Genomic DNA, 27,547 nt, shown 5'->3' on the forward strand with positions numbered 1-27,547 from the left:
CGGGGGCACCCTGAACACGGCATGATTACAACTGATCCGAGAAACACTACGCCAACTCCCTGAGTCCTAATTGCTACATCTGCTGTCACAGGAAATACATAGTTCATCTTCCAATCCCTTTCTCATCCAGCAATTTAGGATGAGGAGTTGTTTTGAATTAAGATCAATGCAAATATGTGGATCAAGGAACCCCGATTTAATATGTAATATGCGCTGTATTGACAATGGATTTTCAGGTTCTACCACAATGACCAAGCATCCCTGTATGGACCTTGTTAACGCACTGGGGCACGGCCATGTTGGAAGAGAAGAACCATTGCCACACAGTTGTCTTTTTAAGATGAACAACCTCAAATTCCTAATAATTTGTACCATATAATGCATCTTGGGCTGCACGGTGGTCTAGTGGTTAGCATGCAGACCTCACAGCTAGGAATTAGCTTCCCCAATGCAAACGATTGTTGTAGAATGCCAAAACTGACAACAATGTTGTACATATTTGCAAAAAATGTTGCATGTTTTGAGCTGCACGGAGGACAAGTGGTTATCACTCAGGCCTCACACCTATGAGACCCGACTTCAATTCCACCTCTCTGTCATCTGTGTGTGGAGTTTGCATGTTCTCCCCGTGCATGCGTGGGTTTTCTCCGGGTACTCCGGTTTCCTCCCACATTCCAAAAACATGCTAGGTTAATTGGCCACTCCAAATTGTCCATAGGTATGAATGTGAGTGTGAATGGTTGTTTGTCTATATGTGCCCTGTGATTGGCTGGCCACCAGTCCAGGGTGCACCCCGCCTCTCGCTGGAAGACAGCTGGGATAGGCTCCAGCACCCCCGCAATAGAAAAGCGGTAGAAAATGAATGAATTAATGAATATTGCCAAAAAATAAATGTGCAAAAAACAGTGACATTATATATATAATAATTTTACAAATTACTTAAAAATATGAATTTAGATGTATTTTGATTTCTATTAGTTTACATATTTTTATTACATTTTTTAAATATGAAAAATAATTTTATTAGTGGGCTGCACGGCGGTCGTGTGGTTAGCATGCAGACCTCACAGCTAGTGACTCCAAATTGTCCATAGGTATGAATGTGAGTGTGAATGGTTGTTTGTCTATGTGTGCCCTGTGATTGGCTGGCGACCGGTCCAGGCTGTACCCCGCCTCTCGCCCAAAGACAGCTGGGATAGGCTCCAGCATTCCCGCGACTCTTGAATGAATAACGCATCTTAGTGCTTATTTTACAACCTCTCAGATACTGGGGATGGCATGGGAGGTGAATAATTATCCTGAAAATGTCCCACAATATCTTGCGTCTGATAACGGAAGCATCTAATCTTGTGACTTCATCATCAGACTGTGTTCTGTAATCTTCCTAATGCATCCTTGATATAAAAAAGGGTGAATGCTAAGGTTATTGTTCTTCATGTAGTCAATTATGGGCACCGATGGCATTTGAACCGAAGCACTCTTTGATCGTCCAACCATTTCAAACATCCATTAAGTACTCGAGATAGGAGACTAGAGTTCGAGCATTCACCCAAAGCAATCCTTGCGATATCCTTGTCGACAGACTGACAACAGGAGATGAATCTTGCATGGGCCCCGCTTCAGACAAAGTGATCCTTCCATATGTCTCAACAAGCCTCTTTGTATTCAGGCCACATTTCGCTAAGTCCAACATCTGAGATGATATCAACCAGCACCGACTGGCTCCTGTCAGTCGGCGCCAGAGAGAGATCGCAAGATTTCCTGAAAAAAAAAAAAAACTGGGATGGAGGAAGTCAATTGACAAAGGGTGGCTTTTATGTATCGGGGAGGGGATGGACAGCTGCTTTATTCTTGTACCGTCAACCTCTCCTTATCTCCGTGAGCTTTGTTTGTTTGCTCATGTTTTTCCGGGGGTGGTAAAGATCTCAGAGAATTGAACCTTTGTATTGTCGGACTTCCGCTTTAAAAAAAAAAAAAACATATTACAGCATGTCTAGATCAATGCAATTTCAATCCAGACTTCATCTTATCATCTCTTGTTATTATTCAGTTACAGGAAGGAACTGAACATCGTTGCCATCTGCCGGCTTATTATCAATTTCTGATAGGAATCTTCGATGCACACTGTGGTGCTTCGAGGATCTTATTCAAAGCACGATGTCTGTCATTGCTCAGTGTACCACCACCAACCGCCCCGTCCACCCATCCTTCTGGCATTTTAAAGCCGCTGGGGAATCTCCTCCATGGCTCCTTTGTACAGAAGTAGATTCCACTCAATGCACCGTGTACATATACTGTAATTAGGCGCAGTAGACACTTTGACTGTGGTGATTAATGCCCTCCATTTGCTCCATGCAGCAACATGAATGTGGATGGAGATGTCCACTCCCATCAGTCTCAGCATGAATCAAACACTCTGACAGCATGCATGCTATTCTTCTTCTTCCCACAAACCAATATCCAGCTGCCACTTAGCCTTGCGCTAACTTTAAGCTACTTATGGAAAGGTGTAGGGCATTGGCTTTAGACCCCCCCCCCCCCCCCCTCTTGCGAATCTTCCATGGTATTTAATTGCTGCTGATGGAGGAAGTAAGGTTATAGATGGTGTTTTGCCCCAGGGACTGTGCACTCGTGACGCTGCATCACAGGTAGTACAAGTCAAAGGACTGGCGGCTGAGATGGTGTGTGCAACTCCAGTTGACATCCACCTGTGCCTTTAAGCAAAGAGTAGAGTAACCGGGGTTCTGTATGGGGATGCTCAAATTCACCCCCAGGGTCATTCAGGGTCATCACAGTGGGCTCTTATGTCTTAACGACTATTACGGCTTAAGGTTTTTTAGCTACTTCACAACCCCAAAACGTGGATGTTTTTGGGCCATATTTTCACAATGTTCTGGACCAGGGGCCCCGGACTGTTTTTACTCAATCAATCCCAGACATTTTTCAAAAGCTGCCCCTCTTGGTACCGTTTTGTTGGTTTTAACCACTGCAACCTTGGGCTTAAAACTGCATTAAAGAGGGCTGCACGGCGGTCGAGTGGTTAGCGCGTAGACCTCACAGCTAGGAGACCAGGGTTCAATTCCACCCTCGGCTCATCTCTGTGTGGAGTTTGCATGTTCTTTCCGTGCATGCGTGGGTTTTCTCCGGGTACTCCGGTTTCCTCCCACATTCCAAAAGCATGCTAGGTTAATTGGCGATTCTTTGTCTATATGTGCCCTGTGATTGGCTGGCCACCAGTCCAGGGTATACCCCGCCTCTCGCTCGTAGACAGCTGGGATTGGCTCCAGCTCGTGACGATAAGCGGTAGAAAATGAATGAATGAATAAATGAACTGCACTAAAGAAACACATACAGTAGGTGTTTAGGAGTGAGCGGTCAGTTTGAAAAATAAAAAAATGTGTAAATACTTCTTTGGTAGCGAATGAGTTAAAGTTACGTTCACACCGACGCCGAATGTCGCGCTTTGAATCGGCGACGAATTCGGCGTCATTTTTCAAAAAATCTCACGATCTCCTCAGATATGTTTAAGCTCTGATAAGCTCTGATACGAAATTCGTTCCCGCTTTAGGCGACAAATTATTTCCCGAATCGCTACGGCTACTCACGCTTTGATGCCGATTGATCAGGATTTGTTACGCTTTAAATCACGCTTTGATACGCTTTAATACTCATTGATAAGCTTTGGTGCACTTATCACGCTTTAAATAACGCTCTGATACGATTATCAAGCTCTCTTGTGCATTGATAGGCTCTGTTAAGCTCTGTTACGCAATGGAAAATTTCGAGATCCCGACTACATCCCGATAAGCTTTGTGACGCTTTGATAAGCTTTAATACGCTCTCCCCGCTTTACGCAATTCGTGACAGATCGCCTCAAATTTTTAAACAGTTTAAAGATTTTTGGCGCTCTTGCCGAATGTCCCGAATTGCTCAAACCTTTCTTACGCTGTATTACGGTCTTTACGCTTTCATTAAGCTTTGTTATGCTTTGCCGCCGCTTTGCTCGCCGATTTAATTCGCCATCGATTTGGCGTCGGTGTGAACGTAGCTTAAAGGACGCAACATTAAACAAGATCCTATTTAAGACAAGAGTGCTTTGCAATTTGTAAGAACCTACTGCAGAAACGCTAGTCAAAATTCCTCTCAATGACAGGAGCACCTTGCTGTTTTTTAGAATCTACTGCAAAAACGCTAGGTCAAAGATCCTCTCTTTGACAAGAGCATTTAAATAATAGGCCAAATGAACTGCATTATTAGACTTGGTATTAACGGAACCAAACCCATCAAGCATGAACGCACCCCAATGTGAATGTGAGAGGATGCCAAGAGAGGATAAGCGGATGGATTAAAGGCGTCACACAGAGAAGGTTTCACTACTAGACTCTGATAGTTTGTTTACATCTGTCAGCCTCCTTGTTGACTCAAATGTTTGTGGGTGTGTGTTACTGTTTTAGAAAATCCAACAATGTGATCAGTGTTTCACTGGAAATGTCCTGAACCAAAAGACCTTGTCGTCATCTTCTCACCTGATATTGTTGCTTTCGAGATACGTGTCATAGGACCAGTGGAATGGTTTGGAACATAGCATTGAGTTGAACCCAATTGCAGACCTCAACAAATAAAAAAAGTGTTTGTTTACTTTATTATGTTGTTTAATTTATTTCTTTTAAAAGGTCTCTGCCTGGTCCAGTAATTGTGCTTTTACGGCTGTGGTAAAACCTGCGGTTTGGTGCTGTGGTCAAGACCAAAAATGTCAAAGAAAAGAGGGTACTTCGTGTGCATGTTGGTGTTTAGCGTTCACATATTGTTTTTGTCACGCATTGTTTGTCATGGGTCCAAAGGCTGAACAAAGGAACAAAGAAAGTTAGGACTTGATGGGCAGAATGTCAAATATTCCCAACCAAAATGTATTTTGTTGGGTTGACTACCTTGATTACACCCATGGGACACGTCATGGGACACACCTATTTCCACTATAAGCCCTCTAAAAAAACCTCCAACAATGTTTTATTGTATCATAAGCAGTGCATGCCGTGACTTTGATCATGACTTTTGATCATTTTAAACATTACCGGAACTTCTTTCCTGAGAATTAATTTCACAGACACCTTTGAGTGGCATGTGGACGGAGAGGAGGACATTGCTGTCCATTGAGACATCCAGATTGGTATCCTATCACATCGTTTAGGAGTCGGCCGTGACATTTCGGTAGTGGCGTGAGGCTCTACAAGATAAAAATAGTTCTTCATGTTAGCTGCTACAACAACAGTCACTGTAGCTTGGTTTATATGCAGGTCAGCAGTACGGTAGCAGCAATTGTACAATAGTGTCCATCAACAGCTACTGTTACCACAGTGCTAGCAAAGTTGGTATTGCAAAGGGTAAAAGAAAAAGACTCACAACCACTCAAAGCTGCAGAGACGGCTTTCTCTGTCACATACTGTAACTAGCTACATGATGCTTCCACGGTGGCAGCAGCCTTGGATGGCGGATGATTTCCGCATTGGAAATGAGGAGGCTGCTCAAGTTCCAAATGAACATTGTCTACTTTTACACATGCCAGAATAAGAACAAAAACACCTAATTATGTTTATGTGAATAGAACATGGTTGACCTTTGTTGGTGCTTCTTTAAGGTCTTATTTTGTGGAATAGTTGCTAAATTTACAGTTCATATTTTCACAGAAAATCGATTTAACTTTTTTTCCAATGCACCCCTCACCCAGGGGCTCACTTTGACTCGTCATCTTGCTTTTTTCCGTTTACGCTTTTTTAAAATAAGGTTCATGTTTGTACTTCCATTTTCTCGCCTGGCGTCGGGGAGAAGGCTCTGCTCTGCAGCATCCGCTGTAGAACTACAGGCTACTTCCCCCTGGACATCAGACTGCTCAATGCCAAATAAGCCCCTCTACCTGCCCACACGCACAACCAAAACTTTAAATTATTGTTATTTATTCTAAATTATTTAAATTATTTGTACAAATTACTGTTTACGCTGTACATTGTTGTTCATATTTGATGTCATCTATTTATTATCCACATTTATTATTTATTATTTATTATTTATTATTTATTATTTATTATTTATTATTTATTATTTATTATTTATTATTTATTATTTATTATTTATTATTTATTATTTATTATTTATTATTTATTATTTATTATTTATTATTTATTATTTATTATTTATTATTTATTATTTATTATTACACGGGAGCCAGGCAACGACATTTCGTTGGCAATTTCACTGCTGTGTTATTGTGCAATGACAATAAAGAAAGTCTATGTCTATTTTCTATGCCGCTTATCCTCATAAGGCGGCATTAGGGCATATGCAATATTTATTCAAAGTCAAAATGGCATAGGACTAGTTTTATATTGGAGGATTTGCTTACTTACTCACATCACTCTAAGCCAGGGGTCTCAAACACGCGGCCTACGGGCCAAATGTGGCCCGCAGGGCACTAGTTTGAGGCCCCCGGCTTGATATGAAAGTTTAATGTTAGTGTGGCCCCGCGCAAGTTTGATATGGATGCTGTATGGTATCATGTACCCAGAAAAAAATATTATGTTTTATTAATGTTCATGTTAAAGGTTAAATAACTGTTAATAGTTATCCTCCCTATCCGTGTGGAAGTGGTAAGTTTTTGGCTATTTAAGTTTAAAGGAAATAACTTGAAGGCTACCGTTTAGGTCGCTAGCTCTCTAGTTTGCGAGTTAGCATGTGCCTCAAGACCCTGCAGTTGCGCAATATGTTGTAAATAAAAAAAGTATAAATGTGACTATAGTCGTGTTTTGTCATGTCTACAGGGCTCTAATAATGCTTTGTTCATTTTAATCTGAAAAAAATAATTTGTCTACCCACCAACTATATGTGGTTTCTTAAGTTTTTATTATTTGTCGTTTTATTATTATTATTATATTTATTTATTTATTACTGATTGATTGATTTTCTTTATTCTTGATTTGTTTATTTATTTTTCACCTTATTTTGTGCAGAAAAATAATAATTAAGATATTTAAGAACAGTGGAATGTTTTATCAGAGCTTTTATTGTAGAAAATTGGAACCACAGCACTGAAAAAGTTAGTATATTTTTCTGTTTTTAATAAATGCGTTTGTTTTTTTTGTAAAACCTGATGCGGCCCAGCCTTGCCCAAACCCTAGCTCCAGTGGCCCCCAGGTAAATTGAGTTTGAGACCCCTGCTCCAAGCATTTTGTTTGAGAAGGCCCGTGAGGTGGGCCAACTTGATATTATTTACCAAATAGTTTTGCGGGTCGGATGAAGTTGCAGTGTGGACCACATTTGGCCCGCGGGCCTGAGTTTGACACATGTGCTTTAAGGATTCCTGATGTTTGTCCTCGGGCTTCTACGCCACACAGCGTGTCCCAGCAGTTTAAAATCCCAAGTGCATCAATCCAAATTGATGTCCACTTTAAAACCCCAATGGTGACATATCTGCTGAATCAAAGCCACAGTTGAAACATCTGTGAATCCTAGTGACAAGTCATGAAACGGCTCAATTTGCTTTGTGTGCTTTTTTTTCCCTCCCTTTCTCCCAGGATGATGTCTTACTCCCGAGAGCCTCTCAAGGGGCCGGACACGCATTGCATGTCTTGCAGTTTTTCTGGAAAACAAAGCCCTATGGCTGCATAAATCCTCCGGCCAATTCAAGGGAGGGGAAAGGCAAGATAGGCAGCCTTTTTAAAGTATAATCCTGTTTGACTTACAGTACACTGTTTCCTTTCCCTCCTTTCTCCCTGTGAGGTAGATTCAATTACTCTCCTGTGATTTAATTCCAGCTCTTGCTTGAATTGGAATTGTTTTATGCGGTATGACTCCAAAAGCTGACATCCTGTTATTTATTGGGAAAACTACACCAAACGTGACTTTTACACTATGAGTGTCATAGTACACCATAAGCACTGTTTGGTATGGATCATTTTCAGTACAGAAACAAAATACTAGTCATGAAACTACTGAGCTTTTGTGTAAACAGCTCGTGATTTTTTACAAAAAGCGGTCTAGTGGTTAGCGCGCAGACCTCACAGCTAGGAGACCAGGGTTCAATTCCACCCTCGGCCATCTCTGTGTGGAGTTTGCATGTTCTTCCCGTGCATGCGTGGGTTTTCTCCGGGTACTACGGTTTCATCCCACATTCCAAAAACATGCTAGGTTAATTGGCCACTCCAAATTGTCCATAGGTATGAATGTGAGTGTGAATGGTTGTTTGTCTATATGTGTCCTGTGATAGTAGGGTTAGCTGGCCACCAGTCCAGGGTGTACCCCGCCTCTCGCTGGAAGACAGCTGGGATAGGCTCCAGCACCCCCGCAATAGAAAAGCGGTAGAAAATGAATGAATTAATGAATATTGCCAAAAAATAAATGTACAAAAAACACTGACATTATATATATAATAATTTTACAAATTACTTAAAATATTAATTTAGATGTATTTTGATTTCTATTAGTTTACATATTTTAGTACATTTTTTAAATATGAAAAATAATTTTATTAGTGGGCTGCACGGCGGTCGTGTGGTTAGCATGCAGACCTCACAGCTAGTGACTCTAAATTGTCCCTGTGATTGGCTGGCCACCAGTCCAGGGTGTACCCCGCCTCTCGCCCAAAGACAGCTGGGATAGGCTCCAGCACCCCAGTGACCCTCGTGAGGATAAGCGGTAGAAATTGAATGAATGAATGAGAATCAGAATCAATCAGAATGAAGCTTTTTATGAAAACATAAAAAGCTGCAAACCGCAAGCACATAATACTCAAATATGTAAGTTAATAGCTCTAACACTGCTTTCATCTTAACCACTTGCGTATTTCAGACCAAACACCAGGCGACAGTGTATTTGTTTACGCAGTAGATGCGTGACTACATCACGGAGAAGTTGCACTTCTTTCCTCTGTGCCGTACTGAATGTTCCGATTATGAATACATGCAGCGTTGCGCTCACATATTACACCCTTTGAAAGCTCACAATCCTGAGCTAAAAGGTCAGTTTGTCTACAGTTTGTTTTCTCCCTCAGCTAAGTGTAGAGATTTTGATATAATTACACTTTAATACTTTGCCCCACCTGTCAAGGACAAGCAGTCATCTGACTAATGTGTGGGGAAAAGACTCTGCCAGCAAATTGGAGGTCACAGCACAAGGGATTTGTGGAAGTACATGATCTGGAGGGTCTAATCCTTGAATCTTTGTGCTGTGCATAAAAAGACTGTGGCCAAAAAGCACTTACGCTTACAAACAATGTACTCCAGTAGTGTCCAGTAAAAGGTTAAGAGACTTTGCTTCAGACCTGTTTTTTGATGAGTGTCTCTTCCAGAGCTTCACTTCGGGAAACACGGCTCTGTGTGCCACCTCCTAAAGGCTAAGACCGTTATTTTGGAGCAGATATTGCGCCACTTACTGAGTATGTGGAGATAAAAATTCAGTCATTATGTATGCGTTTCAAATTGTTTTATGCGGGGCCGCACGGTGGCCGAGTTGCTAGGCTAGCTAGGCTAGACAGTGAGCATACTGGGAAGACTTGGGTTCGATTCTCCTCTTAGCATCTCTGTGTGGAGTTTGCATGTTCTCCCTGTGCGTGTGTGGGTTTCCTCCCACATTCCAAGAACATGCTAGGTTAATTGGCGGTATGACTCCAAAAGCTGACATCCTGTTATTTATTGTGAAAACTACACCAAACATGACTTTTACACTATGGATGTCATAGTACACCATAAGCACTGTTTGGTATGGATCATTTTCAATACAGAAATAAAATACTAGACATGAAACTACTGAGCTTTTGTGTAAACAAAAGCGGTCTAGTGGTTAGCGCGCAGACCTTACAGCTAGGAGACCAGGGTTCAATTCCACCCTCGGCCATCTCTGTGTGGAGTTTGCATGTTCTCCCCGTGCATGCGTGGGTTTTCTCCGGGTACTCCGGTTTCCTCCCACATTCCAAAAACATGCTAGGTTAATTGGCCACTCCAAATTGTCCATAGGTATGAATGTGAGTGTGAATGGCTGTTTGTCTATATGTGCCCTGTGATTGGCTGGCCACCAGTCCAATTAGGATAGGCTCCAGCATACCTGTGACCCTAGAGAGGATAAGCAGCATAGAAAATTGATGGATGGATGGCATTGTTTTATGCATGTAAAACTATTATTGTATAACTATGAAATCAGGTTTTGCTTTATGAAACTATAAATCATATAAATGCTAAAAAAAAACACCTAAAATTAATATTCACTTCAATTAATACTCCAGTACACTCTAACAGTACTCTAACACATGTTTCCTGGTGAGACTGGTTAAACTGGTTAAACTGGTTAGAGTGCAGTGTTTCAGTTAAAATTGGAAATTCTGGAGCGGATTAATGACGCTAACCAAGGTTCCACTGTAATCTTCAACACATGGCTTGCTGAACTGGAGACTCGCCATTTAAAATGTGACTTTTTTGTCGACGGGTGTAATTTTTACTCCAAATTTTGGTTAGATTTTGTTGACTTTTTAGGGGTAGTATTTTGATGTGTTTGTGATGTTTGGGCGTTTACTGGAAACGTGTTCCGTTTGTCTTGTTTATGAAGGAAAATGTGTTATGTACTAATTGTTTATACAGTATGTAAGTGACTTGAATTTCTATTTAGTAAATGTTTACTCAACGTTTGAGGTTTTTTGTGCTGCTATTTACTGTAGTAAATTCATTGGCCCTGATTCTGCATCATTTAACAAATTTCCACCATCCATTAAGACTAGTTGTGTTTTTACAGGGGACAGATGTTCCTCTCACTGTAAGTGAAGTTTAATTGGCCTGAACTGCTTGGTCAGACATAATGACAATGATGAAGGAGGGTCTCCATCAAGCGTCCCCACTTCATTGTCTTAATTGCACACAGCGCAAAAGACACTACAGCACTTAAAACCTCTGAGCCAAAGTGGCGCTCTCGTCAATAAGCGGCCATCTCGACCTGCCGGGGCCAGCAAAACTTGAGCGGCGAGGGTTGTTCCCGCAAAATGGCATGGCGGCGCATTACTATAGTCTTCTCGTATGCATTGCATGATACAAAAGTGTTTTATTGTATTAAACATGCCAACACAATGTCACCTTGGGTGCAATCAGTGATGTGTCATAAAAAGGGCCATAAAACCAAACAAGAACCTGATCATTTTCTCCATTAACAAAGTCAAATTTTACGACTGGATACTTATGAGTGAAAGAAACATGGCTCCACTGTGTGTTGTTTCCTTTGGATTAAGAATAGTTGCATTTTAGGAGGCATGCCTGAAAGATGACACATTTTTCAACCCTTACAGTGAAGCATTACCCAGCTACAGTAGGTGAAATGTTTACTCTGTAGCTGACGCACACTAGGTACACTTCACTGTGCATTTATTATTCATGGGCTTGGCTTTTCATTTCAGCCTGTGGCGTAGGCATGTCACAGGAGCATGCTTTAGTGTGCACCCCAAGCAGGCATGGCAGAAAGACAGCCATTCATTCCTCTCTGTGGATGGAGCGTAGTCCGACTTCCAGAACCGACGTGGCATCCATTAGAAGGCGAAGGGATCATTTTGAATATTTAAGGAGGTCTAAAGGCAGGTGATACCTTGCAGCATCAGGACCGCCGCATGAGAGTAGAAATAGTAAAAGGTCATGTGAGGCTTGATTGAAAATCATATGCGACTATCAGTCATACCAAGTGTCATGTAGACCAAAACAAACACAGCCTCGCCCCTTAATTAGGGGCCCCAAAGAGCATCTCTGCATGATCAAGCAGAAAAACATTCATTATTGAAATTAATTCATTGACAATATTTCAACTAATGTTAAAATTATGATCATGTTAAATTTGAGCGGTGGCAAATCCTCCTGCTGTGTCAAATTTAGCTTGACACAGGCTACGCCAATCGATGCCAGATGGTTTGATCACTCCCTTACCAAATCTTAAATACCAACTTGTGCCAAATTACCAAGACCAAATCTTAATTGATTCATTGTTCTTGTCCTGTAGTTTTCATTCATTCATTCATTTTCTACCGCTTTTCCTCACGAGGGTCGCAGGGGTGCTGGAGCCTATCCCAGCTGTCTTTGGGCGAGAGGCGGGGTACACCCTGGACTGGTGGCCAGCCAATCACAGGGCACATATAGACAAACAACCATTCACACTCACATTCATACCTATGGACAATTTGGAGTGGCCAATTAACCTAACATGTTTTTGGAATGTGGGAGGAAACCGGAGTACCCGGAGAAAACCCACGCATGCACGGGGAGAACATGCAAACTCCACACAGAGATGGCCGAGGGTGGAATTGAACCCTGGTCTCCTAGCTGTGAGGTCTGCGCGCTAACCACTCGACCGCTTTTTATGTTTAATTGTAAAAAATCACGAGCTGTTTACACAAAAGCTCAGTAGTTTCATGTCTAGTATTTTATTTCTGTATTGAAAATGATCCATACCAAACAGTGCTTATGGTGTACTATGACATCCTTTGTGTAAAAGTCATGTTTGGTGTAGTTTTCCCGATAAATAACAGGATGTCAGCTTTTGGAGTCATACCGCATAAAAAATTCCAATTCAAGCAAGAGCTGAGAGATGGCCGAGGGTGGAATTGAACCCTGGTCTCCTCGCTGTGAGGTCTGCGCACTAACCACTCGACCGCCGTGCCGCCCACCTGTAGTTTTAGCCCTCCCTAATTCTTGCCAATGTGGGTCTTTTTCACTTTTTGAAGTCATTAACTGAGATAAAAGTCCCATTTGCCCCCCCCCCCCCCCCTTTCGTACCTCGCATCAATCATCATTCCAGCCGGAAATAGGATATTGGGAATGTCCTGTCTTCCCCCACCAAATTGTCCATTGGAGTATCTGTCAACAATTTCAACCAAGCCTCAGGAGATCCCGCATTGCTGGAATTGAGACAATTTAAAAGTGCTTTTAGGAAGCCCTACTGGAAACACTCCGTTAGTTTAGCTTTGATGCAAATGACCCGTGTTTGTCCACTACGGAGTGTTTCTTCAATAAACGCTTCTGTGTCCTTTATCCACTTTATTACACAGAGTATACGTACACTGTGACTCTACTTGTCCAACGTAATAGATTCCAGCCAACATTACATTCATGTTCTAACAGCAACATCATGGTTATGTTATTTGTGTAAAAGGTTAGCCCATTTGTGGAAAAACAAACAAACCAAAATGATAAAACCTGAAGCTCGCATGTGGAGAGCAGACTGACAGGTAGTTGGCAGAGCTCCAGGCTTTAGTTTGAAGGGGATATATTATGCTCCCTTTTGGACTCCTACAGAGCAGTGACACACAATAACCCATGCAGAAAGCTTTCTAGACCTTCCAGATTCTGTAGTTGGCAAAAGTCCAGGCTTTACTTTGAAGGGGACATATTATGCTCTCTTTTGGACTCCTACAGAGTAGTGACACACAATAACCTACGCAGAAAGCTTTCTAGATCTTCCAGATTCTGCACCATTTCTACAATGTTTTGATTGACTTCCTGCTTCTGACCCAAACGGTCTGTTTAATTCACTCCACCACTGGCCCCCCTCTGGGTACACCCACTCCGCTGTGATTGGTCACACTCCCAAGCGCTCCCGAGGACTTCCAGATATGTAATTTCACGTTTACTGATTGCAGGCAATCTGCAGCTCATATAAGGAAGGCTGGATTGACGTCACATTTTGTAAAAAAACAAACTCTCTCAAACCAAGTGTAACAACATTAGGTCTGAAAAGTGGAAAAAGCATAATACAGTAAACCTCGGATATATCGGAAATTCGCTCACAACAAACAGATAAAAAAGAACCGATTTTTCTGTAATGCATTTCCAATAAAAATTCATTGCATATATCGGATTTTTTATAACGGATATCGCCTATTTCGGACAAAATCTCCAGTCCCGTTCCAATGCATTTCCATTAAATTTCCCTCGCATATATCGGATGGCCGCATCGTGGCGCTCCGATTCGCCAAATCGTGACAGGCCGCTATACGACGTCATTTGCAGCGTTGCCTGCGCATCCAGGTACATTGGAAACATAGTCAAGGAAGTGCCTTTTTATAACGGATAAAATCCGATATATGCGTAAAACGGACATTTTCCGGTACACGCATATAACGGATTTCGCTTATATCGGACAAAACCAGTGGGAACAATTGAATCCGATATATCCGAGGTTTACTGTACAGCATGTCCCCTTTAAAACATAGGTCACTCACACTGTACACGGAACACATGAATGAAATACAGTAATCTAAACACTAAATACAAGAATTAAATGAAATTGTGATTTAAAATGGCCATGGATGACAGAGGAGTTTGCTGATGTTGTTTTGGCACTGTTGCAGCAAACAATAGCCTGTTTTGCAATTGTTTATTTATTGGTCACTTCCTGGTCCTGTTACAATATGATCTTTATCCTTAATTACAGTCCAGTGTTGAGACAGGATTGGTTCAGGTGGTTGGTGCATGAGTTACATGTTGAGCATTGTGTCTCAAGTACCAGTTATTGTGTGTAAACAATTGGGAAAAACTGTAATTTATGGGAGCTCGTTGATAACCACGAACCATCGACTAAACCATCGGGAATAAAAGGGTTGACTTTTTCTGCTAATTTACAGCATCTCAGTTATCATCCCTGTCGTTCTGTTCTTTGTCTTTCTTCCATCAACCTGTCAGACTGAGCTCCTGTAAGGAGGAGATAAAGCCCCCCAGCAGGGCACCACAGCTGTCGCCTTCAGACTTCCTGGACAAGCTCATGGGAAGAACATCGGGCTACGATGCGCGGATCAGACCCAACTTCAAAGGTAAGCGTATGAGCCAGGGCTGACACGTCTGCCAGGAGGGCTCTTAAAATTCCGGCCCATTGCCCGGACATGGGAAAACAAAGTGGAGCAAATTGGCGACGTGAGGGCCAAAGAGTGGACCATTCTCAAGCATACCCAGGGGTGAATACGAACCAGGCAGCACAAAAGTAGACTCATTTAGACTGATTTCTCAGGCAAGAAAATGACATTTTCTCAGCAGTTGACAGGAGAAATTGGGCCACTAAGGTCCAACACCAGTCTCTCATAGCAGTCTTGGTATGAGGAAAAAATAAGGACAATAAAATAAGGCAATTGTCCTCAAATTCCGATTTCCTGGCATTCTGCTGTACTTTGCATGATTACGGTTATCTTGATCAAAATAGTCTCCAAATGTCTGCTCTTTCCTTTAGGGCCACCTGTGAATGTCACCTGCAACATTTTCATCAACAGCTTTGGCTCCATCACGGAAACCACCATGGTGAGAAGACCCAGTATATTCCATAATGTGCACCGTCATCCATCTCTTGAAATTACACTTCATTATGACTACCGTTGTCTTGCTCGCATCCCGCTCCCCTGTCTTCAAAATGACGACTGAAATGAAAGAAAAGGACTTTTGAAGCAGGTTCCCTCGTTTCTGTGCTTCCTGGAGCGTAACGATGCAACCTTCCGAGACCAGCGCATCACTGGAGTGGAGCTAATTAAGTGTCCACTCTGCAATTTAAATGAAACATTGATAATATAAAATGTAAAAAAAAAAAGAGCAATATGGGGGGGGTTAGGGGGCTACTGTATATGGTAAAATAGCTGCCCTCCATAGTGATCCTGCAGCTAGGTCAGCATAATTCATAGTCAACTGATTAAGGGGGTCTTACAAGAGGCCCGGACCTCTGTACCCGCCAGTCAAGTCCAAACCAGAACTCTAATGATGTCGGCGCACACACTGGCAGCATATTTTATGCTAATGCTAATCGCTGCCCACTCGCCAACAGGACTACAGGCTCAACGTCTTTCTCCGTCAAAAATGGAATGACCCCCGTTTGGCGTACAGAGAATACCCAGACGACTCCCTGGATCTGGATCCGTCCATGTTGGATTCCATCTGGAAACCAGATTTGTTTTTCGCCAACGAGAAAGGAGCCAATTTCCACGAGGTCACCACAGACAACAAGCTGCTACGGATTTTCCAAGATGGCAGTGTTCTGTACAGCATCAGGTAAAGGGACAATACGATGTAGACTTTGTAGTCCTGAATCAATTATTACCAGAAACGACAACACAATATTTATCCAGTTCCTCTTCTCTTTTGTCATGTTGCGTGCAATAACCATATCCTGGTTATATCATGTTTTGACATACTTCTCCATGGAATGCACTCAAAATGCTAAGTGCAAGTAAGCAAATTGAAACACAACCTTAGACCTTACAGTCAAAATGGCCGCCACATGCCTCGCTATACAAGAAATATAATACTATTACATTTTCACGCTCGCCCTTTTCTGGGCGAAAACCATAGACTCTGATTTGGAGGTGCTGATTCTCATCCGAGCCGCTTCACACTCCGCCGCAAGCACGTCCATTGAGGTTTGAAGGCTAGATGAAGCCAGCAGGACCACATCATCTGCAAATGCAGAAACCCAGTCCTATAATCACCAAACCGGATCCCCTCAACACCCGGGCTGCGCCTAGAAATGTGCATAAAATTACTGAACAGAATCGGTGATAAAAGGCGAACCTGGCGAATTCCAGCTCTCGCTGGAAACGAGTCAGACTTATTGCCAGCATTGCGGACAATACAGCGAGTGAACCGCCTGAATTCGGTGGTCCGGCACTTCATACTCCTGAACATAGTCAAATACCTTCTCCAAGTCCACAAAACACATGTGGACTGGTTGGGCAAACTCCCGTGCACCCTGAAGTACCCTGCCAAGAGTGTGGAGTTGGTCCGCAGTTCCACGACCTGCACGAAAACCACAAGTGCTCCTGAATCCAGATTCAACTATCCTTCTCTACAGGACCCCTGAATAGACCTTACCACAGGGGTCTCAGACTCAATTTACCTGGGGGCCACTGGAGCTAGGGTCTGGGCAAGGCTGGGCCGCATCAGGTTTTCCAAAAAAAAAAACAGATTTATTAAAACTTTTTCAGTGCTTTGGTTCCGATTTTCTACAATAAAAGCTCTGATAAAACATTCCACTGTTCTCAAATATCTTAATTTTTATTTTTCTACACAAAATAAGATGAAAAATAAATAAACAAATCAAGAATAAAAAATTCAATCAATCAGTAATAAATAAATATAATAATAATAAAACAGCAAATAATAAAAACTTAAGAAACCACATATAGTTGGTGGGTAGACAAATGATTTTTTTTTCAGATTAAAATGAACAAAGCATTATTAGAGCCCTGTAGACATGACAAAACACGACTATAGTCACATTTATACTCTTTTTATTTACAACATATTGCGCAACTGCAGGGTCTTGAGACACATGCTAACTCGCAAACTAGAGAGCTAGCGACCTAAATGGTAGCCTTCAAGTTAGTTCCTTTAAACTTAAATAGCCAAAAACTTACCACTTCCACACGGATAGGGAGGATAACTATTAACAGTTATTTAACCTTTAACATGAACATTAATCAAACGTAATAATTTTTTCTGGGTACATGATACCATACAGCATCCATATCAAACTAACATTAAACTTTCATATCAAGGCGGGGGCCTCAAACTAGTGTCCTGCGGGCCACATTTGGCCCGCGGGCCGCATGTTTGAGACCCCTGCCTTACCAGGAAGGCTGAGGAGTGTAACACTTAAAACTCTTAAAAATGGGGACACCGATCCAGAAGCAGCGCCCCCAAAGTCCACACGATGCTGCACACTTGAGTCCATAAGAAACTCTGGGCATATCTCTTCCACTCCTAAAGCCTTTTGACCACCTCTGGAACCTCGACCCCAGATATCGAAGAGCTCACCATGGAGTCCACAGGCACTGCTTCGTCATTGAAAGATGTGTCGGTGGGCTTGAGGAGGTCTTTGAAGTATTATTTCCAACCGTCCACAACATCTCGAGTCAAGGTCAGCATTGCCACCATACATCGTGTGGACAGTGGACTTCTTCCCTCTTTTGAGATGGCGGATGGTGGTACAGAATCTCGTCTGGAAGTCGTCCTCCATGGCTTTCCCAAAGTCCTGTTATGTCCAAGTTTCTGGCACGGCAATCGCTAAAGCCGGATACCACTTGGTACTTGGTATTATGCTCCCTTTTGGACTCCTACAGAGCAGTGACACACAATAACGCACGCAGAAAGCTTTCTAGATCTTCCAGATTCTGCACCATTTCTACAATGTTTCGATTGGCTTCCTGCTTCTGATCCAAATGGTCTGTTTAAATCACTCCACCACCGGCCCCCCTCTGGGTACGCCCACTCCGCTGTGATTGGTCACACTCCTAAGCGCTCCCGAGGACTTCCAGAAATGTAAGTTCACGTTTACTGATTGCAGGCAATCTGCAGCTCATATAAGGAAGGCTGGATTGACTGTAACAACATTAGGTCTGAAAAGTGGAAAAAAACATAATACATAATAGGATCTCAGGAATCTCTTGGAACCCATCTGGAAGTCATCCTCCATGGCTTTCCCAAACTCCTCTTATGTCCAAGTTTCTGGCATGGCAATCGCTAAAGCCGGATACCTTTCAGCTACCTCCGAAGCTTCACCTTGACAGCACCTCTCATCGCCGATGTCCACCTACGGGTTCTGGGATTACCGCCACGACGGGCACCCACCACCTGACAGCCACAGCTCTCGGCCGCCTCGACAATGGAGGCACGCAACATGACCCACTCAGATTCAATGAATGGTTGAAGGTCTACCCGGACCTCGGAGTTGAAACTCCTTCAGACATCAAGAAAGTGGATGCTGCACCTTCTCACATTCAAGATCAATAGTCATTCAATAGTTTTGAAGTGTGTTCATCATATGATAAACACTTGTTATTAATTCTGGGCGGCCATTCTTGTTTTGAAATGAGTCATCACACGTTCAGCCCGCTCTGAACAGATGACAACAAACTATACGAGGAGATCAAATCATTTGGAGTTAAGTCGTCAGCCAAACGGCTGTTGAGACATTCTGTCATCATGACGTGCGAGTAAATGGCGGCCCACGGGTGTTTACCGCTGGCAGCGATCGTCTCGCCTCTGGTCAGTGCAGCACAGCAGGTAATTACACCGCTTGTCTCCCCGGCACGCTCCCAAATTGTCCCCCTCCCCGACTATTCCCAGCCTATTGACGTGCCTGTTCCACAACAAGGACGCTTTAGCTGCACATTTGCAATATGGGGATCCATATTTGGGGTTTAAAAACAAACAATCATTCCACGTCTTTTTCTTAGTGTTCTTCTCTGTGTTTGTTCTTTCTGTGATTCCTTTTTGTGCCGTTTGCTGTCCCCCCTGCGGCTTTTCTCCTGCCTTTCAATCTGCTTCTCTATCTCAGGCTGACTCTCATCCTGTCCTGCCCGATGGACTTGAAGAATTTCCCAATGGACATTCAGACGTGTACCATGCAGCTTGAGAGCTGTGAGTCTTCCTTCCGATTCCCCGCTTTTGTCTCGCTTTTCTCTTTTGTGTCTTTTATTAAGGGTCCAATTAGGGCAGATTGGGCCTATGGGAATTTGTCTTACTGATGTTGTATTCATTTGTGAATGACGTCCTCTGTGCCGCATCTCTTTGGCCATTAAAACCACTTGAAAATGCTATTCACTGATAAAGCCAATGGGAGCAAATAATGCTCTCCCCTTGTCCTCGTGGAACAGATAACATCTTTCAACTCCCCCCGGCGAAACCAATTTCCGGCATATAAATAATAAAATTTAAATTTTACGTTACTGTTATTGACCGTGACCCCTAGGTTCCTGGCGTTGACCCCTGAGCGTCGCTTCATTGCAAGGACAAAGACATACCCAGCAGCATTTCCCCACAAATAAATAAGTCAAGCAGAATGCTGCTATCTCTGCCCCCCCCCCTCAACCCCCCTTGTGTCCTTATCTGATTGCACACAAACAAAAGGTATTGGTTTTTGCTTCCAGCTAGTTGCAGCCCCCACCCCCGCCCCCCCATCTTTGTACTGAAGACAATATGATTGATGCAGAATGTGCATCATGGACTGGTAATATTTTGCATAATTACAGCAACAATATACAGTACACTCATTTTATTTATGATAACCAGCAGAGGCGCTGTTCAGTTTGTTGTCTAAAGAAGTAAACATGACCTTAATGATGGGAACGTGAGCGACATAACCACCACAGTACAACTCCTCCAGGTGGCGTTATTCATCTCAATGTGACACAGGCATGGAGACGGGAGTTCAGAACATTCGAGAAACTGTATTAATTAATACTCCCCATAATCCAACAAAGAAATGTAGTCATTCTTAGTCTTTTTACACTAATCCAATCCACTTTATTTATATAGCACATTTTATAAACAGTTGCATAGACTAGTAAAATAAAAAGTCAAAATAAAATACAATAAATAAAGATACAAATTGAATTTAATCCAAACCTAAAAGATCAAATAAGAAATAAAATTGTGAAATAGATATTAAAATATTAAAAACAAGAAGCAAAGCAATAAAAGTATAAAAAATAAACCAATGAAAATACAAATAAAGAACTAAAATACGGTCCATACGACTAACTCCGAGTTAAAAGCCAGAGAATAAAAGTGGCTTTTAAGACGAGACTTAAAGCTTTCGATGTTGGGGGCCTTTTTTACTTGGGAGGGGAGAGAGTTCCATAGCTTGGGGCCAACCACAGAAAAGGCTCGGTCCCCGCTGGTCTTAAGTCTCGTCTTGGGCACCACAAGTTGGAGCTGGCCCTCGGACCTCAGTGACCGCGCTGGAGAGTAAATTTGGTTGAGGTCCGAGATGTATTTGGGGGCCAGTCCATTCAACAATAAACAACAATAAACAATAAAATTCAACAATAAAATCTTAAAATCAATCCTAAATCCTAACAGGCAACCAATGAAGGGAGGCCCAGAATTGGGGTGATGTGCTCCCCCTTTTTGGTTCCTGTTAAAAGCCATGCCTAAAATTATGTTGTTACAACATGCTAGTTTGGTAGTGGACCTTCTAAATGTGAACGGTTCAGAAAAGAAGAATCCAGAACCTGAACAAAAACGAGGCTCTAATGATTTCTCATGCTTTTTTTTTATGTACAGGTACATATTTTGTGTATTTTCGCTGACTTTTGGGTGACAACATACTACTGAAGACAATACTCGGAGTGTTTACTATATAAAAGTTTTACTCGTTTTCCTCTAACATTACTCACACTGCAATTTCATGATTTATTGTATCGCCAGGCGTTTCACTGGATGCGTGGCCCAAACTCTGACGTTGCGTCGGCACGGTCCACAGATCCCAGTTTTATGTGTAACGCACCCAAATCTTGTGTGTTCGTCTGTGAGACGTCAACCTGGGCCAATAACGGAGTCTTTATATTATTTTGATGAAGTTATGACATTTGTTCAATCAAGAATCAATGTCATTCCAAAAAAGCTTCATTTTTTTTGGTTTAAATTGTGATCGTTTTGTGAAATTAATTTTATAGTATGTAAAGTGACCAAACATCCTCTTTTACCTGGACATTTATTGGGTTATATTTGTTATATTATAAATTAAATTAATTATTATTATAATATTATATTATATTATATTATATTATATTATATTATATTATATTATATTATATTATATTATATTATATTATATTATATTATATTATATTATATTATATTATATTATATTATATTATATTATATTATATTATATTATATTATATTATATTATATTATATTATATTATATTATATTATATTATATTATATTATATTATATTATATTATATTATATTATATTATATTATATTATATTATATTATATTATATTATTATATGCTCCAATAGCCATACAATTCATAGTGAACATTCATATTCACACATTGCTGTGCTGTAAATGTTTTTCTACTGGGCTTATACGTAAGTGGTGTTATTTTCAGCACACTCACATCTAGTGGTCGGTGCACTTTTAGATGTTCCATTGGCTCATTTTGATGTCACTTTGCTGTCACATAACCGTAGTAACTGAAGTCATTACAGCCACAGACTACTACTATGATAATAGTATATTGCTATATTTCCCATAACGAGTCCGTTCAGGGCCATCACTGGGTGCATATCCAGACCAAAGACCGCAATTTAGTGGTGGCCGCCTTAGTGTGGGGGGCTTTTTGAATTAGTGTTGCAAAATAGCTACAAGTTGCACGGATGCTCACTTGAAACTTAACAGGACAGTTTAGTTCTGCTTTTGGAATTATTTTTGTGACAGTTCTGAAACAATTTTCCTTTGAAATGTGTGTCTTTGGTTATAGATAGTATTGTGTAATTTAACAATTTTGAACATACATGAATGTATTGCAATGATAAGGCATAAACGTCAAGTTTCATGTGAGTATAGTTTGTTTTATTTCTAACCAAAAAGAAACAAAAATAAACAAAAATCAATAAAGCAGCAGAGCATATATTGTTATTATTATCATATTATTGAGAACTTTGCATTGTGTTGACAAGTGCTAGTGCCCCCCAAGGGTGCGATCACATTGGCAAAAGCTGAACATTCAAGGTTTTACTGCTATTACATGAAAATGAGCGAAAGATGCGGGTGTTAAAAATAAAAAAAACAACAACAACGTGTGGTTGTAAGATCCAAGGCCAATTATCTTTCATGCAAGAGGCTACTGAAAGAAGTGCAAAATTAAGGATACCTAAAAATATCATTTGTATGCAGCTAACTCCACCATTAGTGTTTACCTGCTGTTATTTAAACGAGCTTCACTGCATTGGCTTTGTTATGTAAAACAACTATTTAACATGAAAAAGCAGAGCGGCGATGACAAACAGTCATTACTTCATCTTCTGTATTCCAGTCACTCACAGAATACGTTTTTATTGCACCTTGAACACTACGTCAATTACGTCCTGATGCCTCTCAGAACGAGCAGCCTGCAGAACGAGAAAAAAAACAAAAAAAAACAACATTGATGATCTCAGGAAAGCATTGCCATTCCCCTCGCTTGTTACAGGAGGTGAATGACAGAGACTTCCTCCCCCCTTCAGTGGACAAGATAAAGTGGATTTTCGCGCAGTTGTTTTCAGTCGAGAAGGCCATAACAACTTGAATAATTTATGTAGAGGCCTTATGGGTCCGAATAGACATCGGTATTATTCAAATGTGGTCGGGAATCCTGCATTGTTGTTGCATGCCGCATGCATTTTTAATATAATGCATTGCATAATCAGGCAAGTACAGCCTTCGAATTAGAGATCATACAAAACTGTGAGCAAGATAATTGGACTCATCCTGAGTGAGATGTTCAAAGAGCTTAAGGAAAATTGTGTATTCATATATTAAATCATAGGTGCATATTCCATTCCGCTGAGATAATATGCTTCCGATGCACTGCTTCAGAACCTTTATGCAGCGTCGACGCCAACATTGTTGCGTGACGCTGTGCTGGGCTGACCTTTGCTGTGACAAGCGCTACGGTGGAGGTCATCTCAAGGGCTTTTGCTCCCTCTCCTCTGTGTGTCTAATTAGGCCAATAACTCCATGCTAGTTTTCAAGGAAATTATAACGCTGAAAAAAAAGAAAACTTTGAAATTGCCCTGCTAACCTTTACTCAGGTATTTGAATCACCCGCTGTTGGCCAGGCTTTGGTAGTCAAGTCTTGGGATACACCGGTGGTCACCAACCATTTTGAGGCCAAGTCCCTGGTGTTGGCGGCAAACCACCTACCGCACCTCTGATGTATCATTTTGTAAAAGTGATACATATTTAAACATAAAGCTTTGTGTTGTACTGTTGGCGCTATGCTATGCTACTGCTGGTACCTCCTGACGGGTTTTAGGGAATGAGCTCAGGGCCTGGAGAGCACGCACCCACTCCTTATTAAATCCTACCCCTCCATCTGGTACTGCTACATTTGTTCACTTCCTGCTTTCCTAATATAGTATAGTTTATAGTATAGTATAGTTTTATTGATAGTATGTTTTGTTTTGTTTTGTTTTGTTTTGTTTTGTTTTGTTTTGTTTTGTTTTGTTTTGTTTTGTTTTGTTTTGTTTTGTTTTGTTTTGTTTTGTTTTGTTTTGTTTTGTTTTGTTTTGTTTTGTTTTGTTTTGTTTTGTTTTGTTTTGTTTTGTTTTGTTTTGTTTTGTTTTGTTTTGTTTTGTTTTGTTTTGTTTTGTTTTGTTTTGTTTTGTTTTGTTTTGTTTTGTTTTGTTTTGTTTTGTTTTGTTTTGTTTTGTCACATACCGAAGTACGAGGTGATATGACCATACAATGACATAATGGGTACCATAGTAACAATATAGTACATATATATTAGTAATATAGTGTAAATATATATAATATATATATATAATATAGGAAATATAGTGATATATATAGCACATCATGACTGGTTCAAGACTCTTCATCCTTGTATTTAGCAAACATCAACTGCTTGTATTGTTTCTTGAATTGGCTCATCGTTGTGCATTGTTTGATTTCCTTACTCAATCCATTCCATAGTTGAGTAGAGTTGGTAGGACTGTTTTTTTCTTCACTACCCTGAACTAAACTGATTAATGAACTTCACTAACGAGACTCAAGGAAGTCTCAAACCCCACCAAAGTATTATTTCACCCAGCATCTTAAGTAAAAGCTGTGATTTTCTGTTCATTAAATCATTGTTTTTTTGTACTGACTGTTATATTGTTATATTTCGTTGCACTTACCCAATTCCCAAAACACTTATAACTAGCTGGAAGCAAACATCTATACTGGTCTGTTTCTGGACCTCTTTGCCTTGAGAAACCTTACCAGGGATATAAAGCCCCAGAGAACATAGGCCCTAGGATCCCTCTGGCACTCAAACCCCTCCACCACAATAAGATGGTGATTCACGGAGGAGAATTCCTCAAGGCTCTGGATTTTGAGGGAATGTCTTGGCTGACAAGTCTCTTCAACATTGCATGGAAGTCGGGAACGGTACCTCTGGATTGGCAGACTGACGGTGGTGGTCCCCCTTTTCAAGAAGGGTGACCGGAGGGTTTGTTCCAACTACAGGGGGATCGCACACGTCAGCCTCCCCAGGAAAGTCTATTCCAGGGTGCGGAATAGAAGGGTACGACTGTTAGTCGAACCTCCAACACTGGACCAGCTGTACATCCTTGCAAGACTATTGGAGGGTACAGACATGGGGGTTGCCCTACTGGTCGATATTTGCTTTGTGGACTTGGAAAAAGGTATTTGACCATGTCCCATGCTGTGTCCTGTGGGGGGTGCCCCGGTAGTACGGGATTAGTGGAGCGCTACTATGTGCCATTCTTGGCCTCCGCCGTGGTTGCTCTTTTTGGTCATAGTTTTTACAGAAGTTTCTTAGTAAAAGTACTGAACGTCGGCTCAAATAACCTACATAAAGTATGGAAGAGGAACATGATAATTCACTTCATTCATGCGTTCATTTTCTACCGCTTTTCCTGTGCTGGGAGTGCTGGAGCCTATCCCAGCTGTCTCCAGGTGAGAGGCGGGGTACACCCTGGACTGGTGGCCAGCCAATCACAGGGCACATATAGACAAACAACCATTCACACTCACATTCATACCTGTGGACAATTTGGAGTGGCCAATTAACCTAGCATGTTTTTGGAATGTGGGAGGAAACCGGAGTACCCGGAGAAAACCCACGCATGCACGGGGAGAACATGCAAACTCCACACAGAGATGGCCGAGGGTGGAATTGAACCCTAGTCTCCTAGCTCTGAGCTCTGCACGCTAACCACTCGCCCACCGTGCAGCACATAATAATTCAGTATCTGTCCATGAATTGAATCGGGTCTTTCTCGCTTATTCCACAGTTGGCTACACTATGAATGACCTCATCTTCGAGTGGCTCTCTGAAAAACCCGTACAAGTGGCCGACGACCTCACACTGCCGCAGTTTGTGCTCAAAGACGAGATGGATTTGGGCGATTGCACCAAATATTACAACACAGGTACACAAGTTCATTGCAAAGTGAACGGGGTGTTCATTGGATGCAGGTGAAGAGAGAGGATGTGTGATGTAATAATCCTGTAAATATAATACTTTACTACTACAAACGTAACACGCGATTTCCCACAAATTGAATAATTATCACGTCTGCAGAGATTTATTACATTTGTGGAGAAGTGAAAATGTTCAATTTCAATGTAATAAATATTTGCAAACATTAACAGTTGCTAAATTTGTGGGAAATTGTATGTTGTGTTTGTAGTAGACAGAAGCTATGCAGTTTTTTGCGGAGTAATGTTTGTGGACATTATTATTATTATTATTACTATTATTATTATTATTATTATTAATTATTATTAATAATAACACAGTTAATGACAATTTTATTTGCTTTTTTTTTCGACTATAAGAGACTCAGCAATTAACTCATATAGAAGCATTCTTTGCAGTATTTACATTATTCTAAGTTCTTGTTTGGTTGATTTAACAGCCTAACAAAGATAATACGTGTGTGTGTGTGTGTGTGTGTGTGTGTGTGTGTGTGTGTGTGTGTGTGTGTGTGTGTGTGATGTTCGCCTCAGGTAAATTCACCTGCATTGAGGTGAAGTTCCACCTGGAGCGTCAGATGGGCTACTACCTAATCCAGATGTACATCCCATCGCTCCTCATCGTCATCCTCTCCTGGGTGTCTTTCTGGATCAACATGGACGCCGCCCCCGCCAGAGTAGGTCTGGGCATCACCACCGTGCTCACCATGACCACACAGAGCTCCGGGTCTCGGGCCTCGCTGCCAAAGGTAAATCGACATATTGTGTATGAGGCTTATGAGAAGAAAAATGCAGTTTGAATCGAAAAAGGGTATCTAAGCTGTGTGGCATGCACGCTGACCACTCCACCACCATGCAGCTCTTTTCTTAAAATGAAGTTCAGATTTGATTAATCAGAAAGGGATTTACCGTCCTTGTCTTCCAAAGTCTTGCAAAGACATCAGAAGTGGACACTCCGGAATGGGATGTCCTGGGATGAGCTTATTTGGGTGATGAAATAATGACTTTGCATGAGACAGAATGTAGGACAAGGACCGGGGACAAATATGACAACGACGAGTCCCAAGTGAGGTGAGGACATAGTGAGGTCATACAGTACTCTCAACAAAGTCAGTTTGTTTGGGTTTTTCTTTGTCATTAGGAAAGAAAAACACGAGTTTCACATGATTGGTTAGAAGATCAATGTGTTTTAGGCAATGTGAATGCAGCAGGTAACCATAGCAACAGAATTTCTGCCTCATGGGGTACCATTGCTACGCTGAAGACACATAATGAAGAAATAGCGGCCAGGGTATTTCTCATGGTAACCACAACTGTCCCTGATTCACTGTAGTGCGCTTGGTCACACTTGGTCACACTTGGTCACACTTGGTAACCCTTGGAACGGGATCCGTGGGCCCAAATCCAACCACACTAGTTTAATGCTAGAAACACACATCTATCCAAAGCCTACCATGTTAAAATCCAGTGCTTTTTTTCAACATATCGCTTCCATCGATTAGTTACCTGTTAGATCAATACACGTCATCCAGAATGGAAAATTTCCTGGGCACAGATTGATGTTCTTGGATTGTGGG

General features: G+C 41.5%; 1 protein-coding gene across 2 annotated transcripts in view; it reads left to right on the forward strand.

The window, feature by feature from the left end:
• glra4a (glycine receptor, alpha 4a) overlaps positions 1-27,547 on the forward strand; it is a 53,875-nt gene that overhangs the window by 16,930 nt on the left and 9,398 nt on the right. For both annotated transcript variants that reach the window (XM_058076008.1, XM_058076009.1), the window contains exons 2-7: positions 14,691-14,818; positions 15,229-15,296; positions 15,811-16,034; positions 19,321-19,403; positions 25,787-25,924; positions 26,505-26,719. In XM_058076008.1, the coding sequence (XP_057931991.1) occupies positions 14,691-14,818; positions 15,229-15,296; positions 15,811-16,034; positions 19,321-19,403; positions 25,787-25,924; positions 26,505-26,719 (856 nt within the window). The remainder of the gene's footprint in view (positions 1-14,690; positions 14,819-15,228; positions 15,297-15,810; positions 16,035-19,320; positions 19,404-25,786; positions 25,925-26,504; positions 26,720-27,547) is intronic.

This window comes from Doryrhamphus excisus, chromosome 6 (assembly GCF_030265055.1).
Source record: "Doryrhamphus excisus isolate RoL2022-K1 chromosome 6, RoL_Dexc_1.0, whole genome shotgun sequence".
Lineage (NCBI taxonomy): Eukaryota > Metazoa > Chordata > Actinopteri > Syngnathiformes > Syngnathidae > Doryrhamphus > Doryrhamphus excisus.